We start from the raw sequence: 24,249 nt of genomic DNA, 5'->3' as shown, positions 1-24,249 counted from the left end.
ACAGAAACTTTACTTCAAAGTACAAAGCAAGCATCTTATTTTTCAGATAATCACTTTTCTATGCTCGTAAGAGCTCAAATTATTAGATATTTGTTCTACTTCAAGAGATGCACCTTGAGAAGACCACCAAACTGCTTTTTGGGTAACTCCTAACCACAGGAGTTGGATTTCCTTGCATGAGGTTTTACTCAACCAACACCTGAGTATTTCAGTGCCTGCATGATCTGAGTGTGTTTAATGCAGTACAGGAGCAGGATATTATGTACAACCAAGAATCCAACTTCAAAATAAAAATCCAACCTCCTACTGCTAATAGCTACCATGTCAGCTGGATGCAGATCACTTTGGAAAGCTATGATTAGTCATGTGGGAACAATCTTGTAGAATAGAGTTCTTATCTGAATTGCTGAAACCAATGTTTTCTTATCAGCTCAGATATTTCTGCATTTTTAAAATGGAGGCAACATCAATTTCTTCCTTAAACAGCTTTCAAGTGTTCACAGCAGCTTTCTGAAGGAAATGAGTGGACTAACAGCTTCTACTCAATCTGCAGCCATTATATGTATGATTTTAAACCTGTCTCTTGCCACTGATTTAGGTAAGCAGTGACTGTAGTAACAAGTCAGAAATCCAGATCCCATGACAAAGTAATACAGCTTTAATTTCCAGCAGTGGAGAGGAACCTGCTGATTTAAAATAGTCAAAAACATTTTTTGACAATTCACTCATAACAAAGTCTTGAAAAAGACAACCAACCCCAGACGAAAATATTTGAGGGAAAATAACAGGGGCTCTAAAGCCCACATACCTTTACATAGAAAGGCACACAAATAGATGCCTTGGCTTCTTAACAGTGTGAAATTCAGTACCACCTGCTAACACCAACACCATAGGCTTGTCTTCTAGAAGTCATTACTTCCATAGATAAGGCATAGACCAAGAAGACCTGCAGAACACACAGGCAGGATGCAGGGAAATTTCAGGCCCACAGCAATACGCAGGTGCTGTGCATTGTGTCTAAGTTATGCTCTGACACAGCAAATACTTTATGAAGCAATGTGAACAGAAGTGATGCAACATGTAAATGTTCCTTACACACAACAACACATCCTAACAAATTGTGCAAATTTTCAGTCTTTTGTTAAAAAAAAAAATCAAAGCAAGACTAATTGCCATGAAAAATTCCTATTATATTTCAGCTCAAGCATTGCTTTCTAAAAAATAAACAAATAAGATAGTTTTTAAAAAACAGGTCTTGTGAAATTTACCCTTGTGTAATACTCATTTGCTTTCACAGTACCATATAGCTCTGCACTATACAGTTCATTATTTGTGCCCTCATATACATTCAACAGGCACATAAGCCAGTACTTGCACAATCATTACCTAGCTCAATGAAATCACAGTTTCTGAGATACTACTGCTGATTTTCTTTGGTCACCAAAACCCAAAAGGACTATCATGATCCTTGGTGTGCTGGAATGCTTTAGATGATGTATAAAATCGCTCTTTGTTTTGCATACTCCTTCATTCTTCCCTCCAGAAGATAATGGCAAGAGTAGCCACACAGAATGTACTCCCTCTTCAGACAACAGCTCAAAAGCTTCAGTAATGTGAACATTTCTACAGTGACCACAGCCTACCTAAACTGTGACTTTGGAGGTGAAGAAGGAAGTTCAGTTTCCATTCCTATTTGTCTTGATCTCTATCCTAAATAATGGAGATGGAGCAATGGTTATCAGCACCAGATGTAACTGTTTTAGAATCATGGAATCCTGTCCAGTAGGAATCAGACTCTGGCTGTCAATATTTTTTCAAAAAGGCTACAAGCAGCACCCATGATGCAATAAATCTTTTTTATTTCCAGCCTTAGCTGGTTTCAAAACAGCAAGATACTGTCCGAGTTTTCCACCCCTTTTACCCATTCTATAAACCACTTCACATGTGGTGTTTGAGAAATCCAGAATCCCAGATGTTAGTATGCATGGGACACAGAAAAATCCCCAGGAGAAAAAAAAGTAAGCTGCATACAGTTGCACCCCAAAGTATGGGAAAAAAAATACCATCTCCTAATAAAGAAAATATAATTACCCATTTAGTACTGGAACTCAGTTTCTTCACCCACACAGCTAAGTGCTCCCTTATCACTAAACAAGAGCTGGACATCTCAGAAAATCAAGGAACGCAAAGATTGAAGAAAGAGTTTGTAGGTACAGCTGTACTGCAGAGTAAGCATGATGCTGAGAATCTCGGGCCAATCTGCAGAGTCTGCATTCCTGGTCCTGAGAACTGCATTAAAACTGTGGCCTTACACTGTCCTAAGTTTGTGAGGGTTGAATGCTCAGAAGATCTGAAAAAAATGATTACTAGAAGCATCAAGCAATGCAAAAAACTACTTTGAAAAAGGACAAATTCTCATCTAGTGTAAATCTGTAGGTAAACCACAGATGAACTAGAGGCAGCTACACCAGTGGAGACTTCCATTTTCACTTAATTTGCAGCACAGCTTAAAATTATCAAACCCCAAGTGATCTTGCATTAGTACAGGACCTGAAAGCTTTGCTTTACAAGTTAAATATTTAACAGTTATACAGCATGCTTACTACAAAGCATTAGTAAACCTTCCACAGCCTGTACATATGTTGTGGTAGAAAAAAATATATCTGGTAGACATAATTTTTAAAAAGCTAATTAATATCCACGGCAAGGAATCTTAAAAGGAGTTTCAAAAACCAGAGCACTTACCAACAACCAACCAACCAAACATGATTTTCAAGTGTTCACACACAGGAGCTTTAACTGCAATATGCTTTCCAAGCTTTGGGGATAAATTTTCTAACTAATTCAGAGGCTGCAATAATACCTAAATACTTTCTGCTATCTCAGTATGAATTTTAAAAGCTTTGTATTTTTTTTTATTATTATTATTATTATTTTTACTTTGAAGTGATTAACATTCAAAAAAACATCTGCAAGGGCTTACTCCTTGCCCTGCTGACAGAAATCATAACTCTGCATTTGGCCTTAGATCAACAGTGATGGGGGCTCAATTATCCAGTAATGCACTGCTGTACACCACCCCGTTTAATTACAACACAGGACACTATTAATACCTAAATACACTTTTACTTGAACAGCAAAGTTTTAAAAATGTAAAGGAAATTCAAGAAAATAGGGCAATGTGTTTAATCTTAAAATGTGGGGAGAGTTTCACCAGTTCCAACACTGCTAAATTAAATAAATTTAATTGTTCAACTGCCTGTCCTCTGTTCATAAAATCAATTGCTTTCAAAACCTGGAAGATACATCAACTTTCAATCAGTGATAAATGTAAATAAGCAAAAAACTGGCTGGGTTTTCTGTCACATAATATGTATGGTAGACATTGCAACTGAGAAACATTTTAAAATGTGCATAGAAAGTAGGAATTTTTGTACAATAGAGCTATATTTTTTATATTCAGTAACAACATACCTTTTAATCAAAAGTAAGTGTAAACTGGCCTATCTTTACTGATTTCAGTGGAACTGGGCTGTTCCACAACAGGTCCAGGATGGGCAGAGCTATATAGGTTTACACTGTGCTCCAACACACTCCACCAAAAATTTTTAAAAAAACAGAAAACACTCCCATGCTTTTCTCTCCAAAAATGAGATGTACTGTTACAGGTGAAAGACTTTAACAGATGCATATTAAAAACATTCTGGTACACAGTTAAAAAATACCAAACAAACCAACTAAGAAATCAAACAAAAAAAAATCCCAACATTTGTAAATCAACAGTCTAGACAGACTATCATCTCGAAGTCTAAAACATCAAAAATCATAGGATCTACTTCTCACTCCGTATGTTCTTCCCTCCTCCAGTTTCAGCCTAATTCTTAATTTAACTCATTCAAACATCTCTGCCAGAAAAAGTCAAAACAATAATGTCAAATTTAAGAAAATGCAGAAGGTGTTAAACATAGCAATACAGTGCCAGTCTACGTGGCAGTGTATTAGAAGCTAAGCTGAATACCAAGCACCTTACCCAGACAGTGTTCAAATACAACTAATAACTTTTTTCCCTTAGTTATTTTATCCATCTGCAACAGTGCATTTTGTTTTCCTTACAAAAGGTCTTGAAGTTTCTTTTACATTTCAACCAGGGTTCAACATTTAAAAGACGCACACAAAACCCACATCTGCCGACTTTATCTGTCACAATTGCCAGTGTCAAGCATAACAGCATTTAATTTTATGGTGAAAAGGCATCACAGGTTACCACCCCACACACACACACACACATACATTCTTTTGGTTTATACATCTGTGCTTACCAGTATGCATAAATTGGCCTTTCTTAAATAATTAAAATATAAAGCAGGTATTAGTTTACCTTACGCCCATCACTTGCATGGCAGTTCACATTTAGAGGAGTCAATAAAGCCATCAGCTTTTCTTCATTACCACTCCTGTAAATGAGGAGAAGATTATGGAAAGGGTGGAAAAAGGGCAGAGCTCTTTGATATCCATCTCCCTAGCAAGTATTTTGTGAAGTATAGTATACTGAAATTTGTACTGTGACAGGGAGAATGCTGGATGGTTAAAGAATCTTCTGAACATTTAGAAACCAATGGTAAATACAGAAAAGAATACTACATTTGCAGTTAAATGTGTTGCAAAAGATCATACAAAAACACCTCAATTTCTCTCCTTAACCTCGTATTTCCTTTTTCTAATTTTACAGATCCTCTGAAAGCCATTTGTCAAAATAAATGTTCTGAATTTAACATATTTTCATAGCATATGGCCCATAACATTAGAAACAACTATATACCAATACCCAGAAATTTTTTTAGAAGGGTTAACGGTCTATAAAAAATGGTCTTGTGCAGTCTGAAGATGAAAAGCACCTTTGCAATATACAATTGAACTTTACACCTTTTGTATAGGCTTCCTTATGCTCTGTTCTGATAAAACCTATTTTCAAAATACATCCTACGGTAGCAGTAAAAACCCAGAGAAAATAAAGATTCCAATATTTAAATTGCCCCTAAAAAGAACAGTCACAAAACAATAAAGACGATTTAAGCAGCTTAAAGCAAAAACTCAATATTAACCTTATAACCACCATACTGGGGGATTTCAATTACATAAACAGGCTTTTACATTTGTACCAGACTAAAGTCTGAAGAGATTTATGCTAATTAAGTGGTTTGCTTGCAGCATTTCGTGGAAAGGCAATGACAAAACAGTACTATTTTAAAAACCCCTTTTCCTCGCCTGCTTCCACCCCCAAATATGTTTTATATTCTAAGCAGCACTCACCTAGCAGCTTCCAGGAGTTCGTCCTTCTTGTATTCACCTAAATGATTGCAAAATATCATGCTGTTAGCATTTGGCAGGAGACAGATTAAGAAATGCAGTAGGAAGCAAATACAGAATTAAAACAGAGAAGAGGAGAAAAAAGCCCACACCCCGCTGGGTGATGGAGCTGTGACGTTAGCCAGCTTGTGGAGGCAGCATCACCAGTACCTTGGAGACGGGCAGCAAATTGACGCATCTTCTTGTCCAATCCTCAGATGGAAAGGCTTTCTTCGGACAACCAATGACTGCGAAATCTTGTGTCCAGAAACACAGTCCCGCTGATAACAGCATGTCAGCTGAAGACAATGTCCCCACCCCCTGCCCTATTCAGTATGTCACATTATACTTGGGAAGCATAATAAATTCCAAGACAAAGCAAGGCAGTGCGGCTTTTGAAAAGGTACAAATTACTGATCTCCAAGGCTCTCACCTGCCTATTTGAATGGTAATATTACACTTCACTAAGTTCTTTAGAAAAGCAGGGATTATTAAAAAAAAAAAAAATCCAGGTATTATATCATCAGCCACTTCCCAACAAAATACACATTTGAAATAAAAAGCACAGACAAAAGAGGATGAACTCTGCAACAGATTTTGCTACGAGACTCTGAGATTAGAGATAACCACAAGTAATGTTAAAGCAACAATTACATCTGAAGTCCTGAGTTAAAATAGACAACTCACAAGGGTTGCTGCAGCACAGGATTAAAATTGCATGTTAGTATTTTTAAAAGAGCATAGAACAAGATAACCTATGGAAGTAAGACAGTATTCTACAAAGCTGAATCACGATGACATTGTGCAATACAAATGGAATGGAATTTCAATTCAGAAATTGGAAAAATAGCTTTTTAGCAGCTTTATGCAGTCACAGAACAGAGTGTATCCTAGACCAAAAGGTAGAGGGTTTGAAAAACATACTGTATACCATCTGCCAGAGAATTAAAGCCTCTAACCACAATGCTATAAGAAAAATAGGAAGAAGCAGCAGTCATGAAAGAAGGAAAGAACCCCTTTTGTGCTGCCTCCTATGTGTAATTGTAATAAGCCTCCAGTGAAACTCTCATTACAGGTAAAGAAAGATACTGGACCAAGGAAAATGCCAGATTGGACGGCAGGTAAGATGGAAGGTTTATCTGAAAACATCCCTTAAAGAACAGCTGTAGGGTGAAGGAGGGTTGGAGTCCCCATCCATCACATAGAGTTTGGTCCTCCCCCCACCACAGCTCCTCCATCTAACAGCAGAGGTTGACAGGAACCACAAACAACAAAACCAGCCCTCTCCTTAAGGAATCCCTTTTATTTCAGCATCCTGCCTTCACACAAGGGTAATAAGGAGGGTGAGTACACACAGCCATGCACTTCCTGCCCATTTCCTTGGATGCAGACTAGGAATTTTCAAAAGCAATATCTACATCTCATCATACTGGTATTTAATTGCTTTCTGAATTATATTCATCTTGGGGAATACTCAATAACCTACAGCAAGGAGTTCCATCATGCCACTCACATGATGGGTCTCCTAACAGAGCTGTTCTGTCTTGCTGAACCCCAGGAATGGAGCAGGTAAGTTCAAAGCAAAGGTGAAAGTGTATTTTTCAAATACAGGCCAGGAAGGTTAATCTAGCTTTTGAAAGAATGTACATCTATGTTAAGGAAAGCTCTATCATAAGACAAATCAAATGACACAGAAATATGACTGCCTTTGACTTGCCACCACTCTCCAGCTTCATCAGAAGGGGGGCACATCCACCACAGGCAACAGCCTTTTCTAAGCCATGGTACATGTTCCTCTTTTTTTATTTTAATGAAGATAAAATGCTGGGCACAGTTGTGAATGTTTCAAATCAATGGTAAGTGAAAAGCTCTGGCCAGCATGTGAGGAAGAAAAAATGACTCTTTATTACTGCTGCATTGTTTGTGCAACAATCTCAAACAGCTGGATTTCCTGCAGTAGAGTTATTGGCCTGTATTATATCAACACTTTAGAGACCTAACCAGATTAAAATATCTCTTTGCACTTTCTGGTTTGGCAATGCATCTAGTAGTCCTAACCAGCCTTTTGAATGTACTAGGTTAGAGAAGTGTAATAACATTTTTCTTCATCCCCACTAAGTTGGTATTTTATCACACAAAAGCTGTTTTCTCTAATACTTTGATTAGCAGAAGCGTTACTATCCAATTGAAAAGGAAAGCTATGGCTCTTGATTTAGAAATGTCCCCCTAAATGTCTAATTAGATCAGTTAGTTTTACTATGCAGTACTTTTTAAAAAAAGGTATTTACAGACAGGGCAGGAATTCATACATGCAATTCTTGAAATTCATCATGGCTCTCCCACACTGATCACGATTAGGAAAATATTATCTTGTAATTGGCTAACTTTTTTACTCTTAAAGAGCCACTGTGTTTTGCAAATCAAAACCTAAGATCATATTAAGTACTTACAGTACACCACCAGGTTTGCTAAAAATATTTTAAAAAAAGGTCAAGTCGGCTCCACAGGCTCTGTGGGATGAAGAGGAACCCCTTGGCCACTCGAGCAGCCAGCTGGTGGGATACCACAGAGCAGAGAGGGGTCTGGCTGATGGCATTTGGGAGAAGCGGGTGGCGCTGGCCGCAGGACCAACTACTCCTGGCACAGGCTGTGCTCCCACCAGAGGGCTCTGCCAACACAGCTAACACCGCTTGGCTACGCAGCTTATCAAAGGCCATACTGCAGCAATTGGCCACAGCTACCTAATAAAATATTCATTTGCAAGCATTTGAAAACAAACCATGCATGCATGGACAGAGATGAATTTCAAGTTCTAAGAAGTACAGGAATACAGACCATCAACCTCACATAATACTTCTGTTCAAAGAATATCAAACTGACTTTAACGAAGCTAACATCTCTTAAAGAGCTCCTTTGGGCAGATTAGAATTTATAGTTTTGTAAAAGGGCATCTGCAGGGTATCAGGTAGCTCAGAGACAGCTGGACTGGGAATTTCTTAAGGCAAAGCCAAGGTGTGAAATGGGGAGCAGAGAACAGCATAGCAAAGCAGCGTCCCTGTTCCTATCTCATCAGACAAAAGCTGGTAGGTAAGCAGAAACCACTCCATGGCATTCACTGCATCTGATCAAGAAGTTCACTGTCTACAGCTTGCTCAGCATTCTTTAAATAAAGTTCTCTACTTGATCCCAGCTCCAGATCACTGCTGCTCCATTTATACTGGAACTAGTAAGTCACCACAGTTAACCACAGATAATCAGTGTCTCAGATCACAGCTAGCATCAGGCAACTAACTAGCTCTATTTCTGTTCCCCTCCCAGGAAAAAACCAGTTACCTCCAAGACTTCTGATCAGCTGCCGCTACAATGCCACTGCTGTCTGGCCCTAGCTGCATTCTGCAGTAGCTGATTAACAGCAAATGCTTATTAACTATCAGGTATCATTGGCTGCTTGCACCTGGCAGTTGAACAGATCAGTATCTAGAAGCTGGGAAAAAATAACATAATGATTCTATCTTTACAGACAACCCTCCTTCACTCACTCATAAAAGTCTTGGAATTTCAACTGAATACTGAAAGCTGAAAAACCTATCTGACTGCATGGCATAAATTAACAGCTGCTTTTTCAATGCATCTACAGTCAAAACCAAGGTGAGTGAATTCCTTTCCTATCCCTCCATATACATCAGCTAATACAGAAACCAGCCAGACCTAAAATGTCAAGCTGGACAAAGCAGGTTTTGATTTACCATATCACATCAGCTTTCCACAGCAAAGACAATTTCCTAAAAAATAATGCCACACAAATTAAATCAAGCCATTATTATCCAATGGCAACATTTAATAGGAACAAAATGGATTAACATTTTCTCAACCAAACTGAAAAACTAAAGAGGTTTTTCCATACAAAATTGTACATCACATGGAATCACAATTATAAATTTAGATCTCCAGAATACTTAAAAACAGTGAAAATTCTTACGCTAGCCAATGGTACCCTGCTTCTGACATGTGATGAAAGAACATGAGCCTGATGAATGTGCAACCATGGCCATAGGCTGGGGAGGGAAAATTCATGAGTATCACAGAATCACAGCAAATTTGAGATTGGGGTGACCTCTGGAGGTCTCTCATCCAACCCTTCTACTCAAGCAGGGTCACCTTAGAGCACCCTACTCAGGACTGTGTCCAGGTGGCTTTTACATCTCTCCAAGGATGGAGACTCCACCAGCTCTCTGGTCAACCTGTGCCTGTGTTTGGTCCCACTGAGCTCAACACCTTAAATTTCATGGTAATCTCACGTAAAATCTCCTCAGGACCTCCTGTTCTCTTGTGGCAGCTCCGGTCTAGCAGCATTGGAAGTCGGGGGTGAAATCCAGCTCCATTAGAAAAGATGGCAGCTCTATATTTGACTTTTGACCATGTGCAGACCTAACACTTGTTATTGGTTGCCTGCCCTGAAAACCTGAACTTCCATTCTTCAAAATGTATATACATCCCACAAGAAGATTGACAAGATCTTTGTGAACAGTCCAGTAGGTTTTTTTCTTTTGTTTCGAACAAGTATTCATGATTACTCAGCATGACAGAGCACATGGGCTCTATACCAGGGTAGTAGAGACAGCAGGTACCAAAATCTCTCATTTTTCCTCATGTAGAAATGTTTCTGGTGCCTTTCCAGCCATATACTCTGATAGCACAGGGATGCAAGGAGCTGTTGGGAAAACAGAGTCCTGATCAATCTGGGAGGGTTGAGAACTTGTTTTTCCGTCAGATTTGTTACTTCATCCAGCTCGCTCCTTGGCCAGGGACCCAAACAGGTCCCTGAAAATGAAGACCTTGAACAAGGATGGTGCTTTGACAAGAGGGAGGGGAATGAAAATGCTACATTTGGATTGCCATTGCTACAAAGAAAACAGTCCAGAGTTTAGCAAAGAAATAAACTCCATAGAAGTAGATTAAAATACACCTTTTCTCTAACACTACACTCCAGGGCTGCACAGACCTGTGACTGATGAATGATACACACCCACATACACCATTATCTTTTTTAATCCTCTGAGGTGTTCAGAGTAATATTTAACTATTTAAACAAATATTCAAAATATAATCAGAGCACAAGGCTTTTTGTGTTTCTGACAGACTACTAGGGTTACTGGGAGGGGATGAGTTTTTTGGGCTTGGGAGTTTAAATTTTAATTTTTTTTTAGCCAACTTAGATTTTATTTTCAAAATGACTGCTTTTGGAAGGGTCCAATCATACCATTAAAATACTCATCAATTCCTTCTTCCCCATTTTACTTTTCTTATATGTAAACCAGCAGGTAAAACTGAAATATGGATTTAAATCAGAGCAAGAAGGTTTTTAACCATCCAAATAGCACAAGGTTGAGGGAATAAGTACCCAAAAAAAGTCAATGAGAAAACAGAGATATGTTGAAATAATATTGTTTTGGAAAAGGAATTTATAACTAAGTACTCTGAGAAACACATGAGAATAAAGAGGAGCAAAAAATAACAATTTCAGGTTTTATTAATAATTATATTATACTTCACTTCCCACTTGTTTAGGGTTAATTTCCTTATGCCACTTGCACTTCTCCACTCAGCAGTCTCTCACAAGTAAATGGGCTGATTTTATAAGCTGTCTAATAGGCTCAACCAAGAACACAGCAAGATCCTAATTTTAAGCTCTTGTCACGGATGAAAAACACCAAAGCAACACTAGTACATGCAAATGACAGAAAAACAACTCAGAAGATAATGCCTTCAAGAACAAGCTCCAGCAAGAAGCAATGTTACCAAGGCAGAAAGGTTTGGTGCCTTAACTCTGCCTCCTCTAGGAGATGAGTCAGGCACTGTGCATGTGGACTCAAATGAAACACTTTTAACTGAAATTTAAAAATTGAAAATGGCTCAGCTAATAGGGAAGTCTTTCAGGGATATGTTTTAAGAGGGGGTGTGGAAGTTAAAGAAATAAACAAACATAATTTCGTTTTGGCCACAGCTCTACCAAACCACTGAGCTAGCAGCATCCTACCTGGAGTATCTTTCAGTTAAGTGGACAGAGCTCAAATGCAGAGCATTCCTGATTTACTGCTCTAGAGGAAAAAGTCTCTTCTACGGCCTGGCAGAAAGCACTACATAAAAAAATCTGCAGCTTTATATAGTGCAGATTGGCAAAACCTCTGCCAGGGTCTTAACTGACAGAAGAGGTTCTTGTCTATTAAGTCATCAGTTCAAAGGACATCTATTACATAAGCATGTACAAGATACTGCAGTTACCAAATACTGTCTTCATATTGAGGCATAAATTACACACATTGCACATTAGGGGTTTGGTCACTAAGAAAGATTAGGGGGTGTATCAAAATGGGTCTTCAGTGCATGTGCAGTTATAGCACCAGTAAATTCACATTTGACACACAACAATTCTGTTTCTCAGAACACATTTTTTCACTGGTGCTGATCTATCTCTTAAAACAATGCTGCCAGATTTCCTATATTGTAGCAGAATGATGAAAAAAGTCCCTTTGTCAGAGAATTTCAAGTGTCTTAACTCTTAAATCATTAGATACAAAGATGAAGCCAAACCCGAAAAACCCCTACAACCACCCATTATGTGGCAATCCATAAAAAATAATTTTACTTTCAACAATGCTACCACACACTACAATATAATTTCTTCTGAAATAAATCTGACAGACATTCTAGAATCTGTTCAACTTAGTGGACCTGTACAAGCAGTTTCAGCGCATGTTACTCATAAATACCACACACACATCCTTTTTTTATTCTTAGTGTGAAAAAATTAGTATTTTCACTACAACTGTACTATTTTAGAATGCTGTACTTATCTTGAAGATGCCACCACTCTCATCTGTCATGTTTTCAGACTGAGATTGAAAAAGTTAAAAAGATTGTGGAATATCCTGTCAAGTGACTGGGAAGAAAACCCAAACCTTCAGCAATTCAAAACACACTAGTGTGATGGAAAAATTGAAGGGGTTGAGGCTCATGTTTTCACTGAAGTTCAATACTTTTGTGAAATTACAAATGAAAAAGAAATCTGACAGGGATTTTTTCAGAGCCTTCCCTATTACCTAAGATGCCTACAGCAAAAGCAACATTCCCATGGCTCTGCATTTCTTATATTAATTCCTGCTATCAGCAAAAACAATCATCCACTGTAATTCACACTACTTTGGCCATGCTCAATATTAATAACTAATAAACTGTTCAATTTTTCAGCCACAATTACTTCCTCATTTCTGTAACGTGCCTGCATATGCATTTTCTCTCCAGGATTTCTACAAAAACTTTCCAGAAGAAGACAAAAGACTAAGAAACTCTCTTTATCAAAGACTTGAGAACAGTAGAGGTGGACAGCCAAGCTGCTCTCATATTACTACATCCTTTTCAATCCTTGCTTCATATCCCTACCCTCTCTTTCCAAACAATATCCACAAACAAGTAAATCACTCAATTCTCCAGAATATTCTCTAAAGAGAAACCATAGAAATACCTATTATAACTGACATAAGGCATGGAAAAAAACTAGTTAGAAAAATATAAAATGTAGCCCTCAGGAATGCCATACTATATAAAGGCAAGCTCAAAAATTATGCTTCATCATCTCATCTTTCTCTGAAAAGAACTCCAGAATAAATATAGCCAGACTAAATTCTGCAGTCTGTCCAATTTTCCCATTGTAGATAAAACATGCTATCAAGCTGGGGACAGTGTGTCTGAAAACCCATAGCTGGATTTAAAACTGAAACATTTATTTTAACCAAAAAAATCTATATTCTCTTAGCTACAGCAAAAATGACAGATTTTGTACTAACAAATTGTTCAAATTTAAATAAGTGGGGATTTTTAATGTTTGCTAGAACATGAACAGGAGATGCAAAATGTACATATGTGCTGAAGTATTTTTTTTACTGAACAGTACAATCCCTTCTCTGTATGTCTGAAGCTGCCCTGTGTATCTAAACTTACCCTACAAGAAAGAAAACACAGGCTGCCACCTCATAAAAAATGCACGTGTGTTGCCATGCTTGCCCTGCAGCACACATCCTGGAAGGAACTCAAATCCAGTTAAATCAGTCCTCTAGCTCCTAGACAAAAATACAAAACATTTCCTTTGCCTGCTGGGCCCCAGACAAGTGAGCAGAAGGGAGGAATTCCTTTCTAACTGGAGGAACTGGGGCAAACCTGTCAAACACACAGCAATGAAAGAGACCACATATATTTATGCAACACTTAAAGCAAAGTACAGCAAGTAAGTCCTTAATAGAAGAAAAACGAAACAGAGGTAATAGATTTTGTTATAATGAACCATTTTGTCATGCCAAACACAAAACTAATCTGTCAACAGCTCAGTTTAAACATCTTGAAAAAACATACATTTCTGCGCCACAGAAAGATGGCAACAAAATAACTCCCCAAAAGTAACCAATTTGCCTTCCTGCTGTGGGCAAGCTTTCCCTCCTCATGGATTTTTATTTGCTGGCTAAGAGTCAAAAGACAGCTGGAAAATAAGGGAAAAATTGGTACATATCATGGGAAGAAAGGAGACAAATGCCCTAATTGGAAACAGGATATGTGGATTGATATGAAAGACTTGGTGCTGGTATCCCAGAGTAAAGAGCAGCTGCTTAATTTGGAACATTCTTCCCCTCTCTTATCATCCCCATCAGATTTTATGATATAGATATTATTTAATTAAATACAATGGTTCCATTTGTTTTGTCTCATTTCTTAAAGTAATCTTTTAACACCTTTTCTGAAGATGTTTGCAGTAGCAGTGCTCAGTCACAGTAACTCAACTCAAGCTTCTCCTGATCTGAGCCATGGTAGGGTCTCTGGATATTCACTCAGGCAAAGAGCAGCTCTGTGCCCTAATGTGACTAAGGGCACATTCTAAGACAAAAGAAAGCTGCAATTTACAGAAAATGATTGAAATCTAAATATGCAAACTGCTATTCTCACTAAAAAGTAACTATTAAAACTGGGGGGAAAAAATGCATTTTCTATTTTCACTCAGGTACTTTCTGCTATTCCTGTTGGAATAACATACCACAAGACGGAAATACAGCAATAACAGTATCTACTGCCAGCGTCCTGGAGGTGTGAGAAGGGTTACGTTATTTACCAGCAACAAAAGAATAATTAAATACTACACACAACTCAAGTTCCATAAATGGTTTCTGTCCCTTATATCAACTCTATTGTTTTAAATGCTTTACTAATTAAATGCATAATAGAACAAACTATTTCAGTATGAAGGGACCTACAGTGATCTTGTAGTTGAAAATATCTGACCACTTCAGGGCTCACCAAAAGCTAAAGCCTGTGGTTAAGAGCATTGTCCAAATGGCTGTTATGCAGGGATAGGCTTGGGGCACTGACCACGTCCTGTAGGAGCCTCTTCCAGTCTCAGTGGAGAAATGCTAACACGTCTAAACCCCTCCCCTTGGCACACCTTAAACCATTCCTATGCTTCCTGTCATTGGATCCCAGGGAGAAGAGCTCAACACCTCTTTGTGCACTTCCCCTCCTGAGGAAACTTAAGAGAGCACCCCTCAGCCCCCTTTTCTTCAAACTATAAAAACCCAAATTCCTTAGCTGTTCTCCTCAGAGGTAACAGGATTACACATAAGATTCCCTCAAAATAGTAATTTATTGCCCTAAATTACAATATAGCTCATTATAAAGATTGGAAATGAAATAGCACCACAAGAAAAAAGTCTGAGAGAAGGAAAGATATACTAACTCGTTAATTAAAGAGCTTTAATTTACCAGACAGCTGTTATTATACGGAGAGCATTCCTTCTTCAACTTTCATTCATGCCCAGCAAGTTTCATCGGATGCTGTACAGGGCTGCCTGTTCAAGACATACCCTGCAGAAGATGACTATGGACACCAGTCATCCATCCTGCCCAAATGGAAACTGTTGATACACCATGCACACTTTATTGCTACTGGAAAACTAAGTACAAGAACTCTACTGTCACTGGTATATCCATAAATAAACCATCTTCCACAACAGGTGCTCCCTCTGTTGCCGGACAGAAAGGAAATACATAAACTGCTTGTATCCTCAGCATGACAACCCTGCAGGTTTCTGTGTAAACCTACAGCAAAAGGTAGTTTTACTGTGTTCTGCATGAAGTAGGGAAAAAATAATGCTTTCTCACTCACTTCCAGAAATCTCACTAGATTTAACGACTCTGCTTATGTCAAATAATTCAAAATATAATTGGCCAGAAAGTATTCCTACATTCCCCATTCATCACAACCATAAATGATCTTAAAAATACTAAAGAAAATATGTTTAAGTGATCCTTTTATTAGGTAATGTGATTACCAGCAGTTCCTAAACAAATCTATTTTTCTAATGCCTTTATTTCAAAGTTATTCTAAGATACAGCTCACTTATCTTTCGTAAAAGTTGTATTTTAAATCTCCATTTAACCTAAAAGGAAAGACCATGCAAGAGTTACCACAGTTTCTCTCTCCTGTGCCCTAGGTGTGTTAGTTCAGCATGAGCCAACTCCTCCCAGAGAGTACATACCATCAAGGAGAAACCATACTGTACCTTCCCCAACGCCAGTTTAGGATTCCTGCTTATCCCTTTCTATAAAAGCCCAGTTACTGATGCAGGAAATGGTGAGATTATTACTGACAGAACTTGCTTCCCGATCCTGACTCTCCTTGTTACCATCCTCTGAGCATCCCTCAGCAGAGCAAAGACAGGCTATAAGAGAACTGGGTCTGTCTTCAGAGAGCAGCACAACGAAAACTGCAGGGAGGAGGAACAAAGGCCCAGAGAAAGGACAGTTCTTGCTGGATCACACTGTGCCATTAAAACAGTTCTAACCATATCATCCTTTACTGAAATCAAAATGGCTTTGGATTTAGATAGAGGACACAAGGAAAGGAACAGACAAGGAAATATTCAAAGAGAGGAAGTACAAAAACTTTCTGGATTCTCTTTTTCCATTCAACAATCACACCAGCAGCCCTGACCCTTGGCAGTGGGCTCTCTAGGAGTCCAACAGAGTAAGATATCAGTATGCCTCTGGTTTTTGTCAGACAGTTTTTGTAGTTACCATTTTAGTCCAAATAAAAGGTTATGCTTAGATATGGAAGCCCACATAATTCTTGAGCATACAGATGGTGAGAACATTTCCTTCAGTGGTGTCCTTCAGCAAGTCAAACCACACTTGGAAGTATGGTACTTTCATATTTTGGGCAGTGGGATTCCTAGCCAGCAGCTAAGAAGTGTCTCAACCAACAGTCACATTCCTCTTTTCCTTCCCCTTTTTCTAACCTTCTCCAAGATGCTACTACTCCCAGCCTTAGCAAAGACAGAATATCGTATGCAGAAATTATGGCCACATATGGTAAGAAGCCACAATGCACGTAAGTCATAAATTTTTTTCCTTCTGATCTGCTAGTTTTTCAGGAGAAGAACACTTACCTACCATCTTGCAGCAGTGCAGGCAGACAAAAGTAGGCAGATTCTGGAGATGGAGCTACATTTGCCCTGCCAGTGAGCAGGAACAGGTTTCCCTGCATAGCTCAACATGATTTCAAGAGAAGAGAGATCCATGAGAGGAAGATTTACTGGATAGTTAGATCAACAATTTCTAGAACAATCAGAGTTCTCATCTAGCTCCTTGAGGATAATGTACCATTTGAAAAGGCATCACTTAAAATACTTAACTTTTAGATTTGTGGGGAAGATCAGCAATGAAAACACAGAAATGTTATTCTCTCCATTCTTAGACAAGTATATTTAATCTTATACTTACACACAATGCTGGTTTGGATTTTTGTTTTTTCCATCCCTCTAATTTTATAATCAATTCTTTTTTCTTGTGCATATAGGAAAGAAACTGTCTTTCTCTAATGGAAAGGCTGCTCACAAAAGACTTTCAGCTATGACTGCTATAAAGTAAATAGAATCTGCACACCTCCTTTCAAAGAAAAGGTTATTTTTGTCTGCTCTCCCAGATAGAATAAATCCCTCACTTCCAGGGCAATAGATGACAAGAGTCTAACCAGCAGAGCCATACATGAAACAGTATATTACCAAGAAAATAATGTCTCTTCACACATGTCTGCCTCGCCCACATTTTAACAAGAACTTGCTTAACAAGAACAAAAAACTAAGTTTGTTTACAACTGCAAAATGAACACCCAGGTTTTTGGATGGTTCTGCAAACTGGCAGCAGTCAGCATCAGCCTATCTGTTCAATTTCAGCAAAAAATTGCCTTTAACATGCAAGGTTTACCTTGCATGCAAAGGTAGCTGAAACGTAGATTCCCTGCATACATTCCTACAGTAGGCCTGGCCACAGCAGGAAGTCTGTCCTGAAGAGGATTAGTTCAGACTGACCATACACTGAAGTGTGCTCTTGACTGCCCAGTTTACCAGTGGATGTAAGACAAGACAACAGCGCAGCCTGCACCCTGCCTCACACCTGAGCAGGGTACTGAGAGCCCAGCACTCCAGGGAAGCCCACAGCAGGAAATGAGGCAGAAGGAGAACACACACCAACCTGCCTTATGACTTTGGGCAAGTCAAAGACTGCAAAAGTGTATTTAGCTACAGAAGTCATGGTGCTTAATCCTCTAAGTAGAGCCTATTAGAGTAGTAATTATTAATATAATGAAGTAGCAAGAGTAATATGATCATCCAAAATTACTTATAAAGGTATTATGAAAGGCTGAATTTTATTAATCAAAAAAATAAATTCTTAGTTCTCAGCTATTCAGAGGGAAGATTCTCAGGGCTCTACCTTCCTTTTCCACTGTTTGTAGGAACAGAGCTCATTAAGGGAAGGTGCATATTTTATTGAGTCCAGCTCCCTACATGGATCTATTCAAAAGCTTTTTAGAAATAAATAGCCCAATTTCCCTGGATATGATGATATCATAAGTTTGGTTTTCAATACTTACCCCCCCTCCCATGTTACCTTCCTGAAAGTAAAAGTAGACAGTAGACCGCAATACAGAAAATGAAGGGATTCTGCACAGAATCAGTCATTTGTCATGAGAAGCTGCTACTTTAGGGCTGACAATAATGTGAGAATCTGAGAGGTATTCAAAGGTACTGATATGCATTATAGTATTTTTAATTTTTAGACAGAGACAAGCTCCTCTAGCAATTCTATTAGGCTTATTCCTGAGAATAGCTGGCACCCTTGTCAGTCACTTGTATCACCTGGGTTGGCCATGTCAGACACATACACATAGCAAGACATAATGGCTTTGTTGAAGGTGGCAGTCAGACAAAAGTTGCCATGAGTTTACTACTTGAGTAAACTCATGAGTTGAGTAAGGACAGAGCTGTGTGCCTGCCCAGATTGAAAGAACAAACTGAATTCTGAATTTATGCCAAAATGTTCTTGCCATTATACAAAATAAACATCATACTGACAAGTACAACATTGTATTCCTAAAAGGCAAGCAAAAACAAATTTACAGAGCACAGAAGGATATGGGCCATGATGTTCTATGGCAAATAAACAATCAAATTAAACTATGAATTGAAAATGCTACTGAAACAGCCGAAAATACAGAAGATTTCATTTCAAAACACAAGGGAATGCCTTCAAAAGAGTAAAGTACTTCTTAGGTGACCAAATGAAAATACAAGACTAGAGAAAGGAAATGTACAAAGCCTGTACCCTACAGAACAGGCAGCTATTTAAAATATGCTCTGATGACATTTCAAAATAAATGTTTGAAAACATTAGTGTCAGTCCTCTTATCTCAATGCAGTGTGCAGTGCAGTACTGCACAGAATGAAGCTTCTATTCAAAGAATAGATACTTGAGAACATTATCTATGTATAACAGCCTCCTGGAGATATCTTTAAGAACTTTTCTGTGTTTGTAAACTATTTTAAATAGTCCTTATATACTGAGACCTTTATATAACCAGTCCCATTCCCTCCATTCTCCAAAAAAGCCTCAAATCACTGCTTGTACTCTTTGCAGAGTAAAATTCCGTGCCTGTATTTTCCCAATCCCTGAAAAATTGTGATGTTCTCTCTGGAACAAAGCATTTTGCTTTTCTGCCAAAAAGGAAGCCATCAACCACCAGTCAGTTTTTCAGCTTCCCCTGGCTCATTCACTGACTCTAGACTGGTACCTCACCATCTTCATTTTGCTGTTTGAAGATGGTTCACCTGTGAAGTTCTACAGGCATTTCATTGCTGCAGACAACCAGCTTCAATTTATGGATAGAAAAGACATACTCCTTCATAAAGAAATAATGTGGTTTTAATGTTTTACTCATTCTTGCCTTGAATGCTACCTGAACACAGAACATCCTTCTTCTCTGCTTGGCAGCACTAGCTTTCTTCACGGCAGCTCTGCCTCGGTTTTTAATCAGGATGGCAATAAACAATGTGGAGACAAAAGAAAAACAGTACTATGAAGAAAAGGAAACTGAACAATGTCACAGAAGTAGAAGAGAGTTGAACACGAACCTGCCTATCTGTGCACCCCACAAGAACACTGAAGAAAACAGTACATAATTTTTACTGAAGACCTGGCAAGAAAGTGCCATAAATTCATCACAACAGGTGACATTGCTAGTTCAGTGCCTCCTTTTAAGGGCGGGAGAACAACTCAAGCACCTGCAGATCCTCATGCTTGACCCCAAGGGCAAGTACACAGGCCAAAGATAATTCTCAAGGAAAGATGACAGATGCAGTATGTGACAGCATCAGAAAGGTAAATTACCCCAAACAAATCTTTAATGCCATGGTTAAAAGGAAAACACAGGATGCCTTACCCATGCAGATAATTGGGGAATTATTAGTTCAGATGGTGATTAATACAGGTATTCTAAGAACAAGAAATACCCTGAACAGCAGATAAATCATGTTATCCTTGGAAAAAAAGCAAAAAGCAAACCACTAATCTCAAAAGTAGGGGGCAGACTACTCTGTGGTTTGAATTACTTATTCCCAGTAACTTCAATTCAGTGCCAGTTCATGCAGTGCTCTGGCAAGGATGATCACTGCACCAGTCACAACAACATCAAGGCTGCCATTAAACTGAATTACAACAGCAAGGTTAGAAAAAAAAAAAAAAAAAAAAAAAGGGAATGCAATCAAATCCATGAAGTTGTGATGTGACAAAGGAGAGACAGACACTCCAGAGCCGTCAACAACCACACTGTCTGTGCCTATGGAAGGAACTAGGCCAGGCCAGACAATGTTAGCAAATTCTGCTCCAGGGGTATACACCTACAACATTACTTCATCCATATTTTTTTTTTTCTTTCCAAACATGCAGAAGGCCAGAAAGCCTTCTGTACATCACAATTCTTTACTAGTCCTCCCATCTTTGCGTATTTATACTGAAGTTCCATCATCTTTTTGCTTTCTGGAATAAAATAATTTTCCTCTGTTCTGGCAATGCAGAAGAATCATCAAGGTCAGTTTTACAATCCCTTAGGCCACCAAAGTAGCAACAAGATGATTTTAAGCAAATTAAAAATCAATTCACTCTGCATTTACTTGCACCCTTTACCTTCAGTCTTTCAAGCTAAATTCAGCTCTTTTCCTTTTCATCTGAACTTTTCAAATTTTGTTTTTATTTTTCCACTACTGAGAAGCTTAGATAAAAAAACTGCTATTCCAGGTCCCCAAACTAACATAGCTAGAACACTTTAAAGTATATTTAACTTTAAGCATGGGTGTGAACAACCCTCCTGACCTTGATATTCTCATGTCTAATGCACTTTGTTGAGCTGCAGCTAAAGACAAGCTATAATGTTTCTTTACCACAAAAAAAGAGGTGCCCTACTCTTCAGCTTAAGCACATAATCAATTGCTCTGTCTGGTGCCATTATCACAGCCAGCCTTTCTTCCCCAAATGTTTTACGCATGCATTGTATAGTGGTGGAGCAGCACAGTAACAATAAGAGTTCTCAGTCTATCTAAAGCACTCAGTAATCCATAGGGACAATAAGCAACTCTGAGTACTGAATTATGAAAATTTGGACTCTTCCTGCATTTGCATTGAGTACCAAATCATCTTCTCTTCTGACAAGCTAGGAAAAGCACTTCTTTCAACTTCTACCTGATACAGACTCAATTCATTCAGACAGTTTCATTTCAAACCTCTGTAACCTCTCCTTGATTGCCAAGCAGGGGGAGGTACACTTCAACCCTTTGAAGACCACAGGAGGAAGAGGAAAAAAAAGGGAAAAAATAAGGACTTGTTTTAGACATTACTTTCTCAAAGTATATAGGTACTTAGAAACATAAAAAGAAGCTGCTCTAAAGATTATGACAGGGAAAAGAAACAAAATGGGAAAAAGACAGAGCTGGTCCCAGACAACAGAAAGAAGAGTTACAGAGAGGAACTATTCTAATATCAAGAGAGACTTTTTATTAAGAATCCTCCAGGTGAATTAAGGTATATACATATTTCCTTGGTGTGCAGCACACCTCACTGGATACCATGAGCATACATATAAACAGAAGAAATATTAAAAGTAGGGATTTTGCATTCAAATCTATTCCAAACATTTAAGACACCCTTGACTGTAGTCATAAAACACTGACCACTGATATACTTGTTACAGATACAGTTCTTCTAACTACCTTCACCAGTAGTAAGGCCCCACTTAAGGCAATCTTTCTCTCACAAGACTGCACTGAGAAGCGGGGCTTTTAAAACATAGTCACATGACAGCTACAATACATGCAAACAAGATGGCAAGGTGAACATATTCAGGACCTGGTGACATTCCTCAAAGTCTTCACCCCTCAAAACAAGAGCAAGATTCATCACGCCTCCGTACTCCATTTGCTTAGCAAACACCTACAAAGACTGAAGGAGTAAGAGCAACAGCAACATTGCAACCTGCAGCATACAGCTGTGCTTATGCAATACACAAAGGCCAGCAAACTCATACTGATGCCATTCTTCAGTTTGTTAAAAAAGCTTTGGCTGCTTCAATAACAAAGAATAGCATTAAACACAGCACAGCCGGATCAAATGAATTAGGGACAATAAAACTGGCATTAACAGAATGCAAAGCAAAGTGACTGAATAAACCTAATCCTCTAAGAAGAAAGTATCTTTGGCCACACATAGAAACACGTCCCGTTATTTCTGCCAAGAGCAATGCCAATCCATACAATTAATGTAAAAGTCTCTCTTAGTTCAATGACCTAGAAGAGTTTAACCAGAGGGCTGTAACAAAACAGCTTGACAAAGGTGCCTCTGATACTTCTGAATTCTGGTGTATCTACATAAGCATTTTACTCTACATCTGGAGAAGGCTTTCAAAGTAATCATAATCCTGACTTAGTGCAGTTTTGCACATATGCCATAGCAGTCCTGGAGGGCACCACACAGATGCTTCAGAAGTTTTCAAAAGAATGCACTGTAGACCCGTACTTAGTAACTGCTAGTGTGTGCCAAGTCCACAGGACTGAACCAGACCAGAGTTACCCTACACTGAAAAAAACCTCAAACAAAACCCAAAAAATCTTATATTTAATGAGTTGTTGATAGGAGAGATAGCAAAGACCTCTAAGGCTTTGTATTTCCAAAGCAGGGAACTGAACTTGACTGTTGTTATGCCCAGGATCATCCAATCTCAGTGTTTTAAAACCTAACTTGAAAAAAATGCGAAGGAGGAAAGAGAAAGAAGATAAAGGGTAAAGGAACATGAATCAGGGAAAAAGTAAAGAAAACTGTTTCCAGGCATATAAATATGAGGAAAATTAACATGTCTTCACAATGACAGAGCTGACATTTTAAATTTCCATGCAAAGCAGCAACAAAAGACAGAACTTTTCAGTATTTTATATAATCTCATCCTGTAACAGAAACTGGAAGTAGAGAAATAAGCACTTTATTAGGAGAGGAGGCTAAAACTAGACTTCATCAGTATATAGAAAGGGATGGTATTGCCTTCTTAAGGCCTGCTCTTCTGACACATTCAAGAAGGCCAACAGCCAAGTATGCTAAGGGACTGCTTCAAAGTTGTCTCCCAGTACTAAGAAACTTAACCTTTATCCCACACTCTCCCTATATAAGTATACTTCCACTCAGCGTATCAGGGTGACAAGTCAGGCAACATTTAGCTGCCTTTCCCTGCGCATCCTAATACAGCTCACTAAGCATCCTGGAGCCAGGACTGGGAAGAGCCTGATGCTTCTAAATGCTGAAATCAGCATTTGTAAACAAAATGCCTGGGACAAAACCAGAAGCCTTGACATTTTAATAAGCCTTTGTCGATACCATATTTATAAAGCCTGGCTACTTAAAAAAAGAGGTGATGCTTCCCACCATAGCTCTTTAGCTATGCCTTAATCAAAGTGAAAATTCTCCAACTTCGCATTCACCAATTGATTTATACTAATACAAGTCCTTCTACCTTAACTATGATCTGGAGCTATCAGGACATAAGGAGCCCCAATAATTACTGGCTATGACAGAAAAAACCACCAAGACCAGGACCCAGGTTACCTGTGCAACTTCATTTCTGACATTTCTGAATATGCTCATGTCTGACTCTCAGCCTTAAGATATTTCTGCAATTTTCCTACCTGTCCCCACTCCTATACACACTTCACTAAGTTTGAGTTTGGTTCAATTAAAGCAAAGCTACAGACAAACTTCTACTTCTAGTCATGTAGTTTTCCACCAGTAGATTACACATGTTTTCCAGGGCAGAGGTGTAACAAGAAGCAGTAGTCTTGGAGAAGCGTTACTAAATGCTGTGACTGACCAACTGTCATTTGCAACATTTGGTGGTTTTATTTGGTAAGTGGAGGAATCAGGAAATTGAAGAAATATAACTTACACAGCTTTTTTTTTTTTTTTTTTTCCAAGAGAGAAGATCCTACTTGTTAT

The 24,249-nt window shown here is 38.5% G+C and overlaps 1 protein-coding gene across 1 annotated transcript in view; it reads right to left on the bottom strand.

The window, feature by feature from the left end:
- Nucleotides 1-24,249, bottom strand: part of TNKS (tankyrase) — a 128,977-nt gene that overhangs the window by 57,783 nt on the left and 46,945 nt on the right. Inside the window, exons 4-5 of the mRNA XM_005517545.3 lie at nucleotides 5,311-5,347; nucleotides 4,379-4,454 (exon numbers count right to left, since the gene is read on the bottom strand). Coding sequence (XP_005517602.2) covers nucleotides 4,379-4,454; nucleotides 5,311-5,347 — 113 coding nt within the window. The remainder of the gene's footprint in view (nucleotides 1-4,378; nucleotides 4,455-5,310; nucleotides 5,348-24,249) is intronic.

This window comes from Pseudopodoces humilis, chromosome 6 (assembly GCF_049639895.1).
Source record: "Pseudopodoces humilis isolate 2021_Gansu_Grassland_sample_001 chromosome 6, ASM4963989v1, whole genome shotgun sequence".
NCBI lineage: Eukaryota > Metazoa > Chordata > Aves > Passeriformes > Paridae > Pseudopodoces > Pseudopodoces humilis.
The sequence above is the reverse complement of the archived record's forward strand: the minus strand, read 5'-3'. Positions and strand labels throughout refer to the sequence as shown.